This window comes from Pelobates fuscus, chromosome 5 (genome assembly GCF_036172605.1).
Source record: "Pelobates fuscus isolate aPelFus1 chromosome 5, aPelFus1.pri, whole genome shotgun sequence".
In the NCBI taxonomy this organism is placed as follows: Eukaryota; Metazoa; Chordata; class Amphibia; order Anura; family Pelobatidae; genus Pelobates; species Pelobates fuscus.
In genome coordinates this window covers 272,785,595-272,804,090 of record NC_086321.1, presented here as the reverse complement: position 1 = coordinate 272,804,090, position 18,496 = coordinate 272,785,595, and the positions used below count along the sequence as shown (strand labels likewise).

The window sequence follows — 18,496 nt, the reverse complement described above, 5'->3', positions numbered from 1 at the left end:
CCCACTGCCTCAACACTGCCCTCCCACCCCCACTGCCCTGTCCCCAACACTGCCCTCCCACTGCCCCAACACTGCCCCAACACTGCCCTCCCACCCCCACTGCCCCAACACTGTCCTCCCACCCACACTGCCCCAAAACTGCCCTCCCACCCCCACTGCCCCAAAACTGCCCTCCCACCCCCACTGCCCCAACACTGCCCTCCCACCCCCACTGCCCCAACACTGCCCTCCCACCCACACTGCCCCAACACTGCCCTCCCACCCACACTGCCCCAACACTGTCCTCCCACCCCCACTGCCGTGTCCCCAACACTGCCCTCCCACCCCCACTACTCCAAAACTGCCCTCCCACCCCCCCTGCCCCCAACACCCCAACACTGCCCTCCCACCCCCACTGCCCTGTCCCCAACACTGCCCTCCCACCCCCACACTGCCCTGCCAGTCATATACCCTGCCCCCCACACTGCCCTGCCCTGCCCACCACATACACTGCACCCACGTTGCCCTGCCATCCACATTGCCTGCCCCCACATACACTTCCCCCACACTGACCACCACATGCCCTGCCGCCCCACATACACTGACCACCACTTACACTGCCCCCACACCGATGGCCCCCACATACACTGCCCCCCACACTGACCACCACATACACTGCCCCCACACTGACGAACACACTGACAACCACATACACTGCCCCCCACATATACTGCCCCCACACTGACCACCACAGAAACTGTCCCCCACATTGACCACCACATACCCTGCCCCCCACAATGACCCCCACACACCTTGCCCCCCACACTGTCTCCCACACATTCTGCCTCCTCCACTGACTCAATCACTCTCACACACTCTGCACCCCACACTGTCATACACACTGTCTCTCACACAAAATGCCCCCCACTGTCACACACACTGACACCCACACGGTCACACACCCTGCTCCCCCACACTGTCTTCCACACACTTTGCAACCCACACGGTCACACACCCTTCCCCCCCTACACTGTCGTACACACTGCCCCTTCATGCTGTTGCACACCCTGGCCTCTCTACACTGTGTCCCACACACCTTGCCCTCCCACACTGTCACACACTCTGTCCCCCCACACTGTCACACACTGTCACCATCCTCCAACCTGCCACCCCACACTGTCATCTTCCTCCTTACTGTCACCCACTCACACCCTGCCCCCTAAACTGTCACATTCCTCTACACTGCTCCTTCACCCTGTTACCCTTTCACACACTTGCACCCCATATTGTCAGCCCCAACACTGTCACCATACATACAGTCGCTCCTCCCACACACTGCCCCTGCACACACTGTCACCCTTTTCAACACTGCCTCCCACACTCTCACCTACCCACCATCACAATTCCACACACATACAGCCACCCCCCACACTGTCACCCCCCACATGCTGTCATGCCCCCTTCACCCAGCCTCGCTCACATTAACCTTTCCTAATCTTGTTGCTCTCACCCCCTCCATCCATACCTCAATTACCGGCTCTCGCTCTTCCACACTCACCCTATCACATTAACTTCTCCTATCCTGTCACTCATCCTGCCTAGACATGCCACACTCACCCTGTCACATAACCCTCCCTCATCCTGTCACTCTCACTTGCCCTCACCCTGGTACACTTTCTCCTTCAACCGTGCCACACTCACCCCAACAGTGAATACAGAGAGTAAATCTCTGTATCCAGTGTTGCAAGCCTGTCGTTCAATAGAACAACAGATCATTATACACACACTACAACCCCTATATGTTTTTTTACTATGAGTTTTAGTGGGGGCCTCTGGTTTGAGTTTCGCCTAAGGCCTCATAAAGTCTAGAGCCGCCACTGCCGGGAACCAAGCAAGAGACCCCATTACTGCGATCTTCGAACGCTTCTGGGCCAAGATGCAGGCGTGTTTGCAGCCTGAAGAACCTCGCCGACACCCTACCATATGGGCTGGAGTCGCAGGTATGCAGAGGAATGGGGGTCCGCCTCAGGGCCACTCTAAGACCCACGCTACGACATCACACACCCGTGGCCCTCCCGGGCTGAGAGCAGTACGGGGCGCGCCCCAGAAGTGCCGAACACACTGGCGGAGTACAAATCAGCGACCACCCAAGCGACCACCCAAGCGACCTGGCAAGACTCCCCGCACCACCCCGAAGGGGCTAAGCCTGGGCCACGATGGCTCCCAGGCTCACGGCCGACTAGCACCAGCTCTCGCACAGCTCCGGGGCGGGAGAGGACTCCCGGTTCTGAACCACTGTGGCACTACCCAGCCGAGACGTAATTCAGGTAGCAGACCTACACCCGAACACGTTGTATCCCGACACAGCTCACCTGCTCTAGCAGCCTACCGACCATGCTGTTGCAGGTACGTGACCTGCGGTGGGCAAATTCGAGACACTGTCAAGGGAGAGCCTGCCCAAGTGTGGCAGCGCGTGCCTTACTGCACGAGAGCAGGGGAGAGGAACCCCATTGAGGAGGCTGGAGATAGCGGAGACGGGACTTACCTGACACAAGGCATAGGCTGACGGGCCCGCAAGACATGTCTGCTATGTTGCCACCTACCCAGCACAATGTTTGCACCACATATGGGACTTTAAAGGAATGTATGCTGAAGCACGTTTTCTATTGCCCAGTGGCATTTCCTAGTTGTTTGCCTCACCAGTTCTAGTTTAGCATGTTTCTCCTACTGTTCATACCTGTTAGCACTAAATTCTAGATGTCACTTAATTGCATGAAGCTTATAGCCTACTATTTACAATCACGCATGATGCAGTATGTAACCTAGCAATGCCTTAACAAGAGTAGGGGCGGTAAAGTACAGCTTAGAGCAATGTGTCCTCTATCAGTCTCAATACCCCAATGAGATATACTAGGTCGCAAAGTTAGCGAGAACCAATGAAAGTCTAGCCAAACCTAAAGCGCAGTATTATTAAACGTAATGGTTACGCTAAACTTATCATATTATAAAAATTGTGCAGTTTAACCCAATGCTCCTATTGTTACAAGTGAATATTCGCTCAAGGATTGCTCTTGGGGCACCACGAGCTTGTCTGTCATTTTGTCATTGCACAACAAAAATAAAGAATTTAAAAATGTTTTTTTTTTTAAAAATGGCTTAAACAGAAGAAAATTACGCCTTCTGAAGTGGCCCAGTCAGAGTCCTGACCTCAACCCGATTGAGATGCTGTGGCATGACCTCAAAAAAGCGATTCACACCAGACATCCCAAGAATATTGCTGAACTGAAACAGTTCTGTAAAGAGTAATGGTCAAGAATGACTCCTGACTGTTGTGCACGTCTGATCTGCAACTACAGGAAATGTAGTTCAACCAGTTATTAAATTCAAGGGTTCACATACTTTTTCCACCTGCACTGTGAATGTTTACATGGTGTGTTCAATAAAAACATGGCAACATTTCATTCTTTGTGTGTTATTAGTTTAACCCCTTAAGGCAGCGGTTCCCAAAGTGTGGGTCGCGACCCACTGGTGGGTCGCAGGGCGATTCCCAGTGGGTCGCGCTGACCCACACATCCAGGGCCGCCGGGCAGTCAGGCAGACTGACACCAGGAAGGAGCCCGGCGGCTTGCCCTGTATGCCGCCGGGCTCCCTCCAATCAGTCTGCCCAGCAGCTCCGGTCTGCAGCTCCGCCGGGTGCAGAGCTGCAGACCGTGTGATAGAAGTCTCGCGAGCTCCCAGAGCGTTACCATGGCAACACTCAGGGAGCTCGCGAGACTTTTATTACACTGTCTGCAGCTCTGCACCCGGCAGAGCTCAGACCGGAGAGTTACCCCACTGGACCACCAGGGAAATCAAGGAAGGTAGGACACAGCCCCCAGATCCTGCCCCCTAATGTCAATAATTTTCTCCCTACCCCCCCCCCCCCCAAACTGTAAGTGTAACCCCTTCACTCCCTGCCCCCTCCCCACCCTGTAACCCCTTCACTCCCTGCCCCCCTCCCCACCCTGTAACCCCATCACTCCCTGCCCCCTCCCCACCCTGTAACCCCTTCACTCCCTGCCCCCCTCCCCAACCTGTAACCCCTTCACTCCCTGCCCCCCTCCCCACCCTGTAACCCCTTCACTCCCTGCCCCCCTCCCCACCCTGTAACCCCATCACTCCCTGCCCCCTCCCCACCCTGTAACCCCTTCACTCCCTGCCCCCCTCCCCAACCTGTAACCCCTTCACTCCCTGCCCCCCTCCCCACCCTGTAACCCCTTCACTCCCTGCCCCCCTCCCCACCCTGTAACCCCATCACTCCCTGCCCCCTCCCCACCCTGTAACCCCTTCACTTCCTGCCCCCTCCCCACCCTGTAACCCCTTCACTCCCTGCCCCCCTCCCCACCCTGTAACCCCATCACTCCCTGCCCCCTCCCCACCCTGTAACCTCTTCACTCCCTGCCCCCTCCCCACCCTGTAACCCCTTCATTCCCTGCCCCCCTCCCCACCCTGTAACCCCTTCACTCCCTGCCCCCCTCCCTACCCTGTAACCCCTTCACTCCCTGCCCCCCTCCCCACCCTGTAACCCCATCACTCCCTGCCCCCTACCCACCCTGTAACCCCTTCACTCCCTGCCCCCCTCCCCACCCTGTAACCCCTTCACTCCCTGCCCCCCTCCCCACCCTGTAACCTCTTCACTCCCTGCCCCCTCCCCACCCTGTAACCCCTTCACTCCCTGCCCCCCTCCCCACCCTGTAACCCCTTCACTCCCTGCCCCCCTCCCCACCCTGTAACCCCTTCACTCCCTGCCCCCCTCCCCACCCTGTAACCCCTTCACTCCCTGCCCCCTCCCCACCCTGTAACCCCTTCACTCCCTGCCCCCCTCCCCACCCTGTAACCCCTTCACTCCCTGCCCCCCTCCCCACCCTGTAACCCCTTCACTCCCTGCCCCCTCCCCACCCTGTAACCCCTTTACTCCCTGCCCCCTCCCCCTCCCCACCCTGTAACTCCTTCACTCCCTGCCCCCTCCCCCTCCCCACCCTGTAACCCCTTCACTCCCTGCCCCCTCCCCCTCCCCTCCCCACCCTGTAACCCCTTCACTCCCTGCCCCCTCCCCACACTGTAACCCCTTCACTCCCTGCCCCCCTCCCCACACTGTAACCCCTTCACTCCCTGCCCTCCTCCCCACACTGTAACCCCTTCACTCCCTGCCCCCTCCCCACACTGTAACCCCTTCACTCCCTGCCCCCCTCCCCACACTGTAACCCCTTCACTACCTGCCCCCTCCCCACACTGTAACCCCTTCACTCCCTGCCCCCTCCCCACACTGTAACCCCTTCACTCCCTGCCCCCCTCTCCCCACTGTAACCCCTGCTCTCCCTGCTCCCCCACTGTAACCCATTTTCTTCCTGCCCCCCCACTGTAGCCTTCTCTCCCCTGCCCCCCCCACTGTAGCCCTCTCTCCCCCTGCCCCCCCACTGTAGCCCTCTCTCCCCCTGCCCCCCCACTGTAGCCCTCTCTCCCTCTGCCCCCACTGTAGCCCTTTCTCCCCCTGCCCCCTACACTGTAGCCCTTTCTCCCCCTGCCCCCTACACTGTAGCCCTTTCTCTCCCCTGCCCACCCACTGTAACACTTTCTCCCCCTGCCCGCCGCCCACTGTAACCCTTTTTCACCCTGCCCCTCTACACTGTTACCTGCACACACACTCCCTACCACACGGTCACCCTCACCTGTCTCTGCGTGCATGTGTATCTGAGTCTCCTTTTGTGTCAGTGTGTGTGTATTTGTGTCAGTGTGTATCTGTTTACATGAGTGTATGTGTATCTGTGTGTAGGAAAATAAGTGTCATTGTGTGTGTATCGCTGTGTCAGTATGTGTATGTGTGTGTCTCTGTATGTGTGTATTTGTGTGTCTCTGTATGTGTATACACTGCACACATACTCCATGCAAAAAACATGCTTACATCCAAACACACATTGTGTATATGTATATTTTATATACACAATATACACACACTGCATCCACTACACATGCACTGCAATCAAACGCAAACATTACATACAAACACACCCATGTATTAAAACACTAAAAGGATATACAAACACCCCTTCATTCAAACACCGACACTACACACAAAAAGCACACCTGCATTTAAAGTCCAGCACTACATTCAAACACCCCTGCGTTCAGACTCAAACATTACAAACAAGTACACCACTACATTCCAATGGCAACAGTACATACAAACACTCCCATACATGCACACACATACTTAAAGGACCACTTCAGCTTAATGAAGTGGTCTGGGTGCCAGGTCCATCTGGGATTAACCCTACCTGCTGTAAACATAGCAGTTTCAGATAAATTGCTATGTTTACAAATGGGTTAATCCAGCCTCTAGTGGCTGACTCATTGACAGCTGCTAGAGGCGCTTCAGCACTTCTTACTGTGATTTTCACAGTGAGAAGACGCCAGAGTCCATAGGAAAGCATTGAGAATGCTTTCCTATGGACTGGCTATATGCGCGCACGGCTCTTGCCGCGCATGCGCATTCAGCCGATGATGGCTAAAGGAGGAGAGTCCTCAGCGCCGAGGGAGCCCGGCGCTGGAGAAAGGTGAGTTTTTAACCCCCTTTCTCTCCCTTCAGCCTGGCGGGAATGGGACCCTGAGGGTGGGGGCAACCTCGGGGCACTTTAGTGCCAAGAAAGCGAGTTTGTTTTCCTGGCACTATAGTGGTCCTTTAATACACAAACATGCTTACATTTAAACGCTCAAACACTGCTCACAAATATAACCCTGCAACGATGGGCAAATGGTAGATTCCCAGCAGGCATAGCATTGTTGAAGTTCTCCGACAGATGGAGATCTACCTTTTGGCCACACTTGCACTAGAGGGGGCCCCAGAAAGCATACTTGCACCAGGGCTCTCTCTACATTAGTTCCACCACTGGGATAATAAATGTGAGGGGCCTGGATGAGCAGGACACAACGTCTGATTCTGACTGAGTCTGTGAGTAAGCAGTTGTATGCCTCTAAAACTGATTGCCATGAAATGCAAAGTTTCTGCCTCTAAAACTCCATGATATATCAACATTATGCATCTAAAACTGCCATGATATGCCAAATTATGCCTCTAAAACTGCCATGATATGCCAATTGTATGCATCTAAAGCTGATTGCCATGGTGTGCCGATTGTATGCTTTTAAAGCTGATTGCCAGGGAGTGCCAATTTAATGCATCTGACTGTTTGCCAATTGTATACCTCTGAAGCTGATTGCCATGATGTGCCAAGTTTATGCATCTAAAAGTGATTGCCATGATGTGCCAAGTTTATGCATCTAAAAGTGATTGCCATGATATGCCAAGTTTATGCATCTAAAGCTGATTGCCATGGTGTGCCAAGTTTATGTATTTAAAGCTGCCCTGATGTTCCAATTGTATGCCTCTAAACCTGGATGCCATAGTGTGCCATTTGTAAGCCTCTAAAACTGATTGCACTGGTGTGCCAATTTTATGCACCTAAAGTTGCCATGATGTGCCAAGTTTATACATGTAAAACTGATTGCCATAATGTACCAATTTATGCATCTAAAGCTGCCATAATGTTCCAATTGTATGCCTGTAAAGCTGATTGCCATGGTGTGCCAATTGTAAGCCTCTAAAGCTGATTGCCATGGTATGCCCAACTGTATGCCTCTAAAACTGATTGCCATAATGAACCAATTTTATGCATCTAAAGCTGATTGCCACGGTATGCCTATTTTATGCATCTAAAGCTGCCATAATGTTCCAATTGTATGCCTGTAAAGCTGATTGCCATGGTATGCCAACTGTATGCCTCTAAAGCGGATTGCTATAGTGTGCCAATTGTATGCCTCTTAAGCTGTTTGCTATGGTGTGCCAGATTTATGCCTCTAAAAGCAATTGCCATGGTGTACATCTAAAGCGGATTGCTATTGTGTGCCAATTGTATGCCTCTAAAGCGGATTGTCATGGTGTTCACTTTTTTAAAAAAGCAAGTGGGTCTCGAAAAATTACCATTTTGAAAAGTGGGTCTCGGGCCATAAAAGTTTGGGAAGCCCTGCCTTAAGGACACATGACATGTGTGACATGTCATGATTCACTTTTATTCCAGAAGTTTGGTCCTTACGGGGTCAAGCAGACTGTGACTGTCTATTGTTGTGACTTAGATGATGATCAGATCACATTTTATGACCAATTTGTGCAGAAATACATATAATTCCAAAGGGTTCACATATCATTCCAAAGTGTCTAGTGTGTCACAAACTGGAGTAAGGATCATTTTATTTCCTGCTGAATTAGGAGGACCTAGATATGGAGGTCTCCTCCTGACAGTCCACATCCAGTGAGTCTTGATATTAATTTTCTAGGCACAAAGTCCCTGCGTCATAATCCAAACCAGGATTCAACAATCGCAATAGTAATGATTTTAGCAGGAGTGAATTAATGATGAATTTATTCCCCAGTACTGTTATTCTGTTCATCTCTTGTCCTCAGTATTACAGCCTGCTTGCAAAAATCGCGGATGCTACATTCCAGAAGCTGCTTGAATGGAGAAACAGCGTACGGGAGTACTATAAATTAACTGTATTGTTTCTACTGGCACAGACACTAAATCAGAATAACATATAATGTAAGGTTGAATCGATTTTTACAGGTTTTTTTTACATTTTTGGATTTTTAACTTGTGTGGTATTGTTTGCACATACTCAGAATGTATGACTTTTTGTATACTGATATTTTTGAAAAGAAAAGTTAACTTTTTTTTTTTTTTTTTTTAAATTCTTTATTTTTGGTTTGACGAAGCAGATGGTAAACATTGTAAGTGGTTACATTTATGCAAGTGACAGCGCAGTGTCATATAATGGTTTACAGAATGCAGATGACAGTTGTTAGTTTAGGCATGTTATATACATCATATGTTTTGTTGGTGTCTTCGTCTGAGATTTTCTAATTTGGTGGCAAGCTATATTAACTATATACAATAGCATTGATGTGGAGAGTTAGGCTTAGGGAGTAGAGTGTCAGTCCCCCGCCTCTTGGGCCGTGCGACTGCGCACCCGCTCCCCTCTGTATTCCGCGGAATGTTAGCATGTTGTAATCCGCCTTCCCCTCCTGCCCACTTGCAGGTCTAGAGTGCTTGCCTTTAGTAGATAGATAGAAAGGAAAAGTAGAGAGTTAGAGACAAGTACCTGTGTGTAATTATCAGTTTGGTATGGTGTCCGGGTGAATTAAGGATGGGGGTTGCCAGTCCCCTCGAGTTGCTCTTTTATGTTCCGGGTTTTCTCCCTTCACTCGTCCGGTAGTGGTGCCGCTACCACCTGTCCGAGTGTTGGTGTGGTATTTGGTGTGTGGTGTGACTCAATTCCGCCTGTTTCGGATCGCGTGGATGCTGCCCTGCGCCCCGAGTCATCGTTCTAAGTATCATACTGCTCCCACAGGGCCCAGACTTTTTGGAACTTAGTCATTGTGCTTCGTACTTGGGAGGTCAATTTATCCATTATATAATTGTCCCTCATTTTCGTCTTAACCAGGGATATCTGTGGGAGGTCTGGACATGACCACTGTTGCGCTAGGGACCTTCGGGCCGCTAAATAGAGCATGTTAAGGAGTCTTTGTTCGTGTCTGGTGAGGCCCTCTGTGGGTCTTGAGAGTAAGCACGCCCATGGGTCTAAACCCATTCGCTTTTGTAGGATTTGGGAGCTGAGTTCTACAATGTTGCGCCAGTATTCTGTGACCTTCGGGCATCCCCACCACATGTGTATATACGTGCCTCGACCCCCGCACCCGTGCCAGCAATCGTCTGTGGGGCTCAATCTCATGTGTTTCTGTTTCACTGGGGTCATGTACCAACAAAATAATGTTTTATAAGATTGTTCTTGGAGTGTTACACATATTGTGGTTTTGCTGCATGCTTCCCATATATCTTGCCACTCCGTTCCCTCTAGTACCTCCCCCAGGTCGGCTTCCCATTGGTCGGTGTATCGTAGTACGCCCTCCCTGTCCGGAGTCCCGTTTAGGTGGTCGTATAGTAGTGTGATAAGTTTGGTTTGTGTTGTCTCGTTGTAACATAGTTTTTCAAAGAAGGTCAGTGGTGTCAGGGCCGCCTTTCGTATTTCTGGTTTTTGTGCGAAGTCTCGGATCTGTATGTACCTAAAGTAATCTCTCGTGTGTAAGGTGGCTTTGGTGGTTAGGTGTTCGTAAGTGACTACGTTTTGGTTCACGTATAGGTGGACGTATCTTTGGAGCCCCGTGGCCTCTATCCCCTTATAGTCTCTTGCCTGCATTCCGGGGGGGAAAGCCCTGTTCCGAAGAACTGGTGTCATGGGGGATGATTGGGGGCTGAGGGCGTACTTCATTTTGGTTTGGTCCCATATCTGTATGGAGTTGAGTATGGCTGGATTCGCTGTTCGTAATATGGCTCTTTGTGTTCTGGGTGCCCATATGAAAAATTGGGGGAGATCCTGACCTGTCATCAATGACTCCAGATCTACCCATCGCCTCTTGCCTGGAGGTGTGTGCCACTGTATCACCTGTGTCAGCTGTGCGGCTAGATAATAGGCGTATATGTTGGGTAGTCCCAGTCCCCCCCTGGGTTTCGGTCTGTACATGAGGGTGCGTGCTATTCTTGGGCGTTTGTTGTGCCAGATGAAGGCATCTATTGCTCTTTGTATGCCTGTCAGGTCCCCCCGGGTTACTCTTATGGGGAGTGCTTGAAAGAGGAACAGTATCCTCGAAAAGTTAACTTTTTTAGTGTAAACAGAAACCTCAATCTAAACAACATAGTACGTATATGTAATGTTAGCAATATATTTTTGAAATGACTAATCAGTGATTGTGCATATATACATTTCATAATTATATATGTTCTTTATTGCTATTGATAGCTAAAATACCTAAATTATGTTTTCTATATGTTTTCGAGGGTGTGAACATAGAAAAACCTTGCTCAGGTATTAATTATCCTAGGCTCGCCAACATTATATATTAATACTAAGGACTGCCTAGTGAGCAATATGGAAATATATATTACAAACTAAAAGTGTGATTGCCAGGTGCTTAAGAATATATTAATAGTCAGCTGCTGTAAAACACTCTAAAGGCACTCTAACAAACACGCAGGTATTGAAATCATGGATTTGGAGAAGCATAAATGTGCCATATATATTAACACCGACATACTGCACTGTGATCTTGTCGTATTTCTTATTTCCTTGGTTCCATATATCATCACTTAAGTACCACTCTGAAGTTTGAGAATAAGGTCTGGTTGCCACCTGAAAAGTGCACGAACACCTGTTTGTTTAAGAGCCTATATCTCAAAAGGCTCTCATAAATGTGAGTTGGAATTTCACCAGATTAACTTAAACATAAGACAACTATATTACTCAATATATGTCTTCTTACTTCCATGTTAACATCGTCCCTTCATATTGCATTGAAGGGTAAGTGTCTCTTTATTTTGTAGCGCTGTACTCTTACTCAGGAGTTTTAGGTTGAGGGTTATATCACCTAAACACTGAGTTTTGTTGTTTGAGCAATATGCAAATGTTGCAAAGATGACCTCGTATCATACGCTAATTTCATAATATTTGAACCTTCCTTATTCTATTTTCTTACTAATGAATCATAGTTGAGTTCGCTCAGGTGACTGAATTGGGAACATAACAATTTCATAACATGTTTGTCATGAAGTGACATTTAATGGGTTGAGTAAATATGTATAAATATCAGCGCCGGCTCATAATATCTAATTGTCATAGTTTAAAAGGGAAACACCTTCTAAAACAGGTTTAAATTTAGTATATAACATGGCATGATATAACATGGCATGATAAGTAACATAGAGTGAGGTTAAAGTTTGTGATAAACAATAACTACAACAGTGTTGTAAGTGTAAATGTTGTGTAAGTTTTGAACACTTAACATATCTCCTTCCCTAAAACAAGATGTTTTCTTTTCCCCCGAGACCTTCCCACAGTCTCTTCAGTGTACGTGTATATGTCATGAGGTAATTTGACAACTTAAAACCCAAACCACAATAATTAGGTTTTAAACTTTATTGGAATTCCTCTGCCTAAAGTAGTCAAGAAAACAAAGCACGAAGAGGAGTGTTGATCAGTTTTGTAACTAGAATCTGAATGCGTGGTTTATTCCTAACTTAGACCTTGATCTAATAAGCTTTCTGAATGATTCAGTACTCTTAGAAAAACGTTCCAAATGATTTAGCTACAGAGGTCACCATTAAAGTCTATGAGAATGTTTGCAGATAAATTATGCAATGTTCAATGCAGGCAGCGAGCTTACAACTCTGTTAATGCAGTAGTCCCCATAGGAAAGCATTGATTCAGTGCTTTCCCATGGGCAAGCATAAATGTGTTCATGATGTGTGCCGTGCATGCGCATTAGGTACCTCTATTGGAAAAAAGGTACCTCTACTGGAAAAAAGGTAAGTTAAAAACCCTCTATATGCAGAATTGGGAGGGGTGATCTAACACCACTAGGGTCAGGGACACTATAGCATTCGGAATACATGTTCGTATTCCTGAAACTATGTGGTCCTTTACATTGAGGCTTTATTGTGTTTGGATAAGGTACTTGGAAATTCTAAAGCCCTAGTTAATACTTGACAAAAGAGAAGGAAGTTATCAGAAATCCAATTAAAATCAAATAATTTTATTTTTACGTTGTCAAACCCTATTGTTTAACCTTTTGAACTTTTGTTTAAAAAAATACACAAACATACTCTGCTCTCATGAATATCAAACAACTGCAAATGCAACATGGGTTGACCTCCCCCTGCCCCCCCCCCCCCCCAAAAAAACCCTTTGTTAAATATATGTGTGACACAAGTTATTAATCAATATTAATGGAGGACAATGTGAGGTCCTGCAGCACGTAGACCAACCATTCAAATCCTTCTGGGCAAAGTTGGATGCACACCTGGGACCCACAGTGCTGAGCAGCACAACCGGTACTGAGAGCTCACAGAATTAGTCCGTACCGATGGCTGAAGACCCCGTTCATGCCCGAACCAGAGTTGCGCGACAACACTGTCGGCAACCTATCTCAGGACAAGCAGTGTGTTACCCATCACACCACACTGGAGACCAAAGCTATCAGAGATCAAGGTGGACCCCAGTGAGTCTGCCAAATACCATACTGTTCTGTATCAGTTTATTATTTATGTTATATATATGTTATATATGTTATTGCTCATTTCCTGGTACTTAGAACTGATGGAGTATGTATGAGTCAAGGTGTAGATGTTGGTCCATTCCTGGAAGAGTCACCCCAGTCTCTCTTTCCCATCTAGCCATGAACTTTGGTACCTGTGTGTCCCCTCCCGGTAGCATCATTATGCATAGTGTTGAAACCCCTTTGGAGATGTATTCTAACCAATTTTTTCCCCGAGCACAAAGTAATCCTATTTTGCCTTATATCATCTTTAGATTTTGTTAGAATTTTAATGAACTTCCAACACAGTCAGTTTGAGTATTTCTTAAAGATCATACTAAAAAACACTCGGAAGTAACGGCTGTTTTTAAGCATTTAAAAAACACATCTTTATTTTATTAGAATAAGCAAAGAGAGTTACAAGATTAAAGTTCAATAGACGCTTTAAGCATTTTAACTAAATAAGATCCAAAATACCTTTGAGTACACCCAATGATACCTGGAACAGATACTTGTAAATTACATTCTAGTAGCCAGTAAACCTTAAAGGGAACTCCAGGCACCAACACAACTTACTTGGAATTAAGTTGTTATGGTACCATGAGGTACTTGGTTCCGGCTTACCTATAGGTGTTAAAACCATTCACGAACAATTTAACTCCAAAGTTTTTATTACAGCACCTTTTAGCTCTGGGCCTGCCCTTCCGCTGCTCTTTGATTCTTGAAACCGGAAAACTTTGACAAGGGCACCGAGGATAAAGTCAGCTGATGTTCTAAGCCAATCAGGAGATCCCCATGCATAAAAGTGGTGTGAGAAAAATAGTAATTTACACATTTTTGTAATGGGGGGGGGGGGGGGGCTGATTAACAGACTTGTTTTAATAACAACATATACTTGCTTATATCAATTGCATATGTATTGTTTGAAAGCCATTGATAATAAATCTGATTGAATTGCTGAGCAAGGAGTGTGGTCTCTGAATTTACACTCTATTAAAGGACCACTATAGTGCCAGGAAAACATACTCGTTTTCCTCGCACTTTATTGCCCTGAAGGTGCCCCCACCCTCAGGGTCCCACTCCCGTGGCGCTGAAGGGGGAGGAAGGGGTTAATCCCTTACCTTTTTTCCCGCGCCGGGCTCCCTCAGCACTGGGACTCTCCTCCCTCTTCTTCCGTCATCGTCTGAATGCGCATTCGCGGCAAGAGCTGCGCGCGCATTCAGCCAGTCCATAGGAAAGCAGTCTCAATGCTTTCCTATGGACGCTGGCGTCTTCTCACTGTGAAAATCACAGTGAGAAGCGCGGAAGCGCCTCTAGCGGCTGTCAATGAGACAGCCACTAGAGGCTGGATTAACCCATAGGTTTTAGTTATCAATTTTACTATTAATTCCATACGTTTATTTCACTTTTCTCAAGCTTCTTTTGCAAATGGGAAGCTACTTCAATTAGCGGCGTCCCTGTCCGCAACAGTCCAAAACATCTTGTTTCAAGAATCAGAGAGCTGTGGAAGGGCAGAGCTAAATAGGGCTGCTTTGAAGACTTCAAAGTTAAAGCATCTGTGAATGGTTTAACTCTAAATAGTGTGGAATATGGTGTGGGATGCTTGTATTGCTATGTAACATGTAATACATATGTAACATTTATTTTCTCTAATAAAATGGGGAAATCTAAATAAGTTACCTGTAAATATGTGTGACTTTTGGCAACAGTTGTTGCATATGCCCTGTTTGTTTAGACCATGGTTCGTCAACCTGGTCCCTACCGCCCACTAGTGGGCGTTTCAGGATTCCAGGTGGGCGGTAGGGATTTCCAGGTTGATCGGGCGGGCGGGTGCGAGCCGGCGGTACCCGTGCGACTGGGTACCGCCGTGACCATTTGCGGCTCCGGCCCGCCCGGTAAACCGCTGGGGCTGCCTTCCAAAGTGTCCATCGGGTGGCCCATGCTGTCAGGGCCACCCGATGGATGCGGATTGTAAGGGGGCCCGGTCAGCGCTGGGCGCTTTAACAGCGCGACCGGGCCCCCTGTGATGACATCAGAGCTGGGAGGAAGTGATTCCCCGGTCACTCCTCCCAGCTAAAACTGAGAGCCGCGCGGGAGGAACACCAGGGAGTCAGAGTGGGAACTCTGACTCCCATCCACCTGAGCCACCACTGGACCCCAGGGAAAGTCACCCTCCTGCACCTTAAAGGTAGGAAACAGGAGGGTGACTTAAATATAATGTGTGTGTTTGTTTGTGTGTGTGTGTGTGTCTTTGTAGGTATGTCTTGTGTGTGTGTCTGTCTGTCTGTGTATATATGTGTGTGTGTCTGTCTGTATGTATGTGTCTTGTCTTTGTATGTATGTGTCATTGTATGTATGTCTGCATGTGTGTGTGCATGTCTGTTTGTATGTGTGCCTGTCTGTATGTATGTGTCTTGTGTGTATGTGTGCCTGTCTGTGTATGTATGTGTGTCTGTATATATATATGTGTGTGTGTGTGTGTCTCTGTCTGTCTGTCTGTGTGTCTTGTCTTTGTATGTATGTGTGTCTGCATGTGTGTCTTGTCTTTGTATGTATCTGTGTCTGCATGTGTGTGTGTCTATGTATGTCTTATGTGTGTGTGCGCATGTCTGTATGTGTGCCTGTCTGTTTGTATATGTCGTGTGTATGTGTGCCTGTCTGTGTCTTTGTATGTGTGTCGTGTGTGTGTGTCTTTGTGTGTGTGTGTCTGTCTTTGTGTGTGTGTCTGTATGTGTGCCTGTCTGTTATAGTGGACTATAGTAAGTGGGCTACTTAGCCCAGCCTTCCTACTGGGCATTGCTATAAGGACGGTTAAAAAATAAAAAAAAGGGGGAAAAAAGGTGGGGAGGGGAATTGAGGAGGGAGAGGAGATGAGCTGACGCACAAATGAGAAATCATATTATGCGCAAACAGAGAAGTCGTCTGAATATCACTGAAAGAGACCTTTGTTTGTTCCTTACGAAAATCGAACCAGATATCAAATATTTAGTCTCGCAGCATCAACCTCAAGGATCTCATTAATCACTAGTAAAGGTAATTTCAATTTACTTTATTGTTTTCTCATTAAACGTTATAAAGTTAAAAACCTTATAAACCTGCATTAAGTAGAAATAAAAAGATAAATGTACGTACATTTTTTTTTTTTAAAAACACCCTCCTTTCTTAAAAATATTCTGCATTTGCGCGAAAACTGGTGGGCGGTAAGGAAATTTTTTCAACCAAAAAGATGCATTAGTGGGCGGTAGGTAGAAAAAGGTTGACTACCACTGGTTTAGACTCTACAGACTTTGGAGTTTCCTTTTCAAATCCCTAAACTAAATTATGTTTCAGTTTCTGATTAACATGCATGGATACAACAAATAATAAATGTGGACAGGAAAGCAAATGAGCTAGTATAACAAAAAAAGGTGTCATCTAAGATAACTGGAAATTCAAAACATAAATTACAGTGCATCTATCATGCAAATCATGACTTGATAGTATTTTATAGCTGTTATAGTCTTAGTGAAGCCAAAACATTTCTTTGACATACACTGTCACCATAGAGCAGGGGTCCTCAAACTTTTTAAACAGGGGGCCAGTTCACGGTCCCTCAGACACTATTGGGGGCCGGACTATAAAAAATAATAACATTCCTATGCACACTGCAGAAACACGCATAAGGATATAAATACACACACACACATACTGACATACATATATAAACAGAAAGACACAGACAAACATGGACATACATACACACATACATACTGACCTAGATACATACAGACACATACAGACAGACAGACATACTGACATACATACACACACACAGATATACATACTGACATACATACATACAGATACATACACACACAGACATAAATACTGACATACATACTGAAATACATACAGACACATACACACACACAGACATACATGCAGACTTAAATACATACACATACACATACATGCAGATACATACATACTGACAATACATACACACACCTAGTGACATACATACATACACATACTGACATACATACATACTGGCATTCTGACATGCATAAATGCACACACATATTGACATACATACTGACATACACATACATACATAGATACACTTACTGACATACATAGATACACATACTGACATACAGACATACTGACATACACACATACATACATACATACACACACACATACTGACATGCATACATATACACACAGACATACTGACATACACACACACACAGACATACATACATACTGACATACATACTGACATACATACATACACATAAATACTGACATACATACATACACACATACATACTGGCATACATACATATCAATTTTGCTTACCTTTTTTTGCAGGAGGGTGGCTGTGGCTAATGGGAGTCGGCGTGGCTCCTGTGGCCTGGCTCTCTTCCCTCCCGCCTGGAGAGAGGTGGGAGGAAGTGCCCACCGGCCGTCACTTCCTCCCAGCAGTACTTGCGGCTGCGATTTTTTTTATTAAGGGGCCCAGTCGCTCTAAGCAGATATAGGGCCCATCTGGTGGCCCTGAGTGCTGTGGCCGGGTTCTGGGTTTGATTGAGGAGGACCCCTGCCATAGAGATATAAAGTGCACCTACGTCAGTGCAATAGGCATAACACAGGATTTTATAATGCCCCATCTTATACCATCTAACATTTGAAATGGACAAAGAGGGACACTTTCATTTTAGGGATGTCAGTAAGGGTGTTGGCAGGTATGGGGAGACATTTTGGATTACTTACAAATACCAATTTATGCAACTAATATGTAATGTAGAACAAGAACAATGTATCGTATTCACACAAACTATATATATAAATTATTATACTGCATTTAGAATGTCATACTGCAAGTCACTAGTTACCCTGGAAGGACACCAGAGCACTACTCCCCAATTTTATCACCTAAACCAGTGACAATGACATGCATTGCTCAAAATGGATGCTCCATTAGTAAAGTATGATGATTGTTGAGTCATTGAAGACAACTGGACTAAATAATCTTGTGATCTCTTTTCTAATCTTCTGAATTATTATAGGGTACAATGTCAAAATAAACTCTGGTGTAGACAGTGTAATACACCTATTACCTATTAATACACAAAGATAAATAAAATAATAATTTAAAATCATTCTAAATACATGTCTCTCTTACATTGGTCTCTCCCTTCCTTATTCTGTTGCAGACTATACAGGTCAATGCATTAAACTGTGTATGTAGTAGCACCACCTATGGGTTTACTTCTTTTTCATTTAAAAAGTTTTTTACAGCTCAACTAAATTCCTACCAGAAACAGACCACAAGGGGGAGGGATCTACTATGTA

The 18,496-nt window shown here is 46.7% G+C and overlaps 1 protein-coding gene across 1 annotated transcript in view; it reads left to right on the top strand.

The window, feature by feature from the left end:
* Window positions 1-8,689, top strand: part of LOC134611435 (solute carrier family 46 member 2-like) — a 42,279-nt gene extending 33,590 nt beyond the window's left edge. Inside the window, exon 5 of the mRNA XM_063455319.1 lies at window positions 8,477-8,689. Coding sequence (XP_063311389.1) covers window positions 8,477-8,564 — 88 coding nt within the window. The 3' untranslated portion in view covers window positions 8,565-8,689. The remainder of the gene's footprint in view (window positions 1-8,476) is intronic.
* The last annotated feature ends 9,807 nt before the right edge of the window (window positions 8,690-18,496 follow it).